The sequence below is a fragment of the Helobdella robusta genome, assembly GCF_000326865.2.
Source record: "Helobdella robusta unplaced genomic scaffold HELROscaffold_798, whole genome shotgun sequence".
Classification (NCBI taxonomy): Eukaryota; Metazoa; Annelida; class Clitellata; order Rhynchobdellida; family Glossiphoniidae; genus Helobdella; species Helobdella robusta.
Window position 1 is genome coordinate 1 of NW_008705457.1, and position 2,585 is coordinate 2,585.

General features: G+C 40.9%; 1 protein-coding gene across 1 annotated transcript; it reads right to left on the minus strand.

Annotated features, from left to right (window-relative positions):
* Positions 1 to 239: 239 nt before the first annotated feature.
* HELRODRAFT_184527 (hypothetical protein) lies at positions 240 to 2,476 on the minus strand (the record flags this gene model as incomplete). The annotated part of the gene is made up of 8 exons (XM_009031823.1): positions 240 to 290; positions 632 to 786; positions 901 to 1,041; positions 1,201 to 1,284; positions 1,377 to 1,532; positions 1,682 to 1,867; positions 1,992 to 2,129; positions 2,227 to 2,476. Coding segments are annotated over 8 exons (1,161 nt in total), but the record flags the coding sequence as incomplete, so codon positions are not given.
* Positions 2,477 to 2,585: the final 109 nt, after the last annotated feature.

Consider the following 2,585-nt stretch of genomic DNA (forward strand, 5'->3'; position numbering starts at 1 on the left):
TGTATGTGTTTATGTGTGTGTGTGTGTATGTGTTTATATGTGTGTGTGTATGTCTGTGTATGTGTGTGTGTGTATGTGTTTATATGTGTGTGTCTGTGTATGTGTTTATATGTGTGTGTGTGTGTGTGTGCGTGTTTGTTTGCATGTATTTTTTCAAATGAAGTTGTACGTAAGTTTTCATGTTAGGTGATATCCTTGAAAACATCTCACTACTTTATAAATAGCAACAAATAACTGACCTTTGACGACAACATCAACGTGAGCATCTTCATTTGACCCCTGAACTTTGACTTCAAAAAATGTGGGCGTGTTTATGAGGAGTGAGGGAGATGGCTGGACGCCATTACCAAACGCTGCCGCCGTTGGGGCGCTTGCCACCACGCACGTCCATGGACCGCCTTAGGAAGAAAAATTATTTCTTTTCATTTGTAAATAATTTTTTTCATTCATTCATTCATTCATTCATTCATTCATTCATTCATTCAGTAGCGTAACCAGACACTAGACAGCCAACCAACCAATCAAATCAATGAATCAGTCAGTGAACCAATGAATAAATCATTTAATCAATCAATCAATCAATCAATAATTCAATCAATCAATCACAGATCAACCAACCGCTGATTTTTACGTGATTAAACGTGAATCCAAATTTAAGAGTTCCCGGTTGTTTGGGGGTAAAGGTGACCCTATAGATTCCATGCTCTCTCTCATGGATCTGGTAGGGGGCCTCGCCTCCAGAAATTCCAATGTCAAGGTCACCTGGGCCCGCCTTTGAAATGTCAACTGCAATGATGACGAACGTGGTGATGGTGAGGACGATAACGACGATGATGACGCTAGTGAAGGTTGTGATTATGATACAGAAGAAATAACAACATCACTATCATCAACACCGACCGTCAAACTCGACACTCTTCGATACGTTTCCAACCGGTTTCCAGTTGATGATTTTGACCTTTGCGGGGTCAAATGACGTTACCTTGAAGGGTGACCCGCTGATCGCCATGTTGAAATACGAGGCGGTTATCACGTGAGAACCTAAGAGGACGACGTAGTAAAAAAAACGAAAGATTAACAAGTTCATGCTTTGAGTTTAAGGAAATATTTTTCTATGGGGGTGTTCTTTGCAATTGACTCGTCTTCGTCAACTACCTCTCCCCCATCGCCACTGCAATCAACACCATCCACACAACTAACCGATAATAATCGGTAGGAACTCGACGGCGACGGTTCCATCGTTGTTGTCGATGAGTCTCGCCGGTACTCGAACGCCAATCGGATCTTCGGTATTATTATAAACAAAAATTATAGCCATAATATCATAATTTACCAATTAAGGAAAATTATAACTATAATAATGTAATGGCCCTAACCCGTAACGTCAACCCTCATTTCATTCATGACCACCATCTTTGACGGAACTCTAATTATGAACTTGTTTAGCTGGCCGGCCGAGATCAGTTGACCGGATGTTAAACCGGAAATAGTACTTAGAGATGGGTTGATGACCTCAATTGTGTATGGAGACCCTGGAAATTGGAAGGATGAAAAAGATTTCTAACTAGGATTTTAAATTAAAACGTCATCATCGTCGCCAGCATCATCGTCTTTATCCTCATCTACATCCTCATCATCAACTTCAGCATCATCGTCATCGTCATAATCATCTCCTACTCACCATCAGCATCAACACGAGCAAACTGAACATTAACTCGGTAGAATCCAGCTTCTTCCGGCATCCATTCAACATGGAAGAGGGACTTCCGGCCCGGATCTTGCATTATTCTCGCCGGGACTATCCTGTTTGATCCAAGGTGGGTTATCGTAATTGCCATCGGTCCCTCTCCAATCCCGTCGGTATTAACTGTGGACGTGTGAGTGTGTTGGTGTCAATTTATCATTTGAGGCAGTTATATTTATATATTCCACGAACAAATAACATTAACTAATCCATAATTATCAATAATTTTATAATCATTAATAATTACCGGAAAAACCGTTGAGTTGGGATACGATTCCGCCTCTGAGACCGAGTACTCGGATGAGTTTCGGATCGAATACTTTCACATAAAATGGACTTCCTTCGATGTTCTCGCCATCAACACACATCGAGACTAAATAATCGCCTGTTAGCATGTACGAACGTTTGCATGTGTTCACCGTGATTTACGTTGCGCACAACAATTACAAAACACATCCCAACAAATATAAACACCAACAAACCTGTCATTTTCGGCAAGAAGGTACTGGTATACAAATCACCGACAACTTTGACGTACGGTTTTATCGTTTGACCGGTCGGATCTTCAACGAATACTTCGACTTTGCTGTGCTTTTGGTTGGCGTTTACCTTAAAAGTCGGTAATTCTACTACACTGAACTGCCCGTTTTCACCATGCGAGTGGTGACCATCCGCCCTTGGGATGTAGACGCACCCCCGATAGTCTCGATCGGTATTGATAGATCCCGACATACTCGATTAGCGTGTTGCTTACCGTCGTTTATTATATACAATTAATTATTATTGCTGTTCAATAATTAAAATTAATTATTCAAGTTAATTATTATTAGTAGTAGCAGTA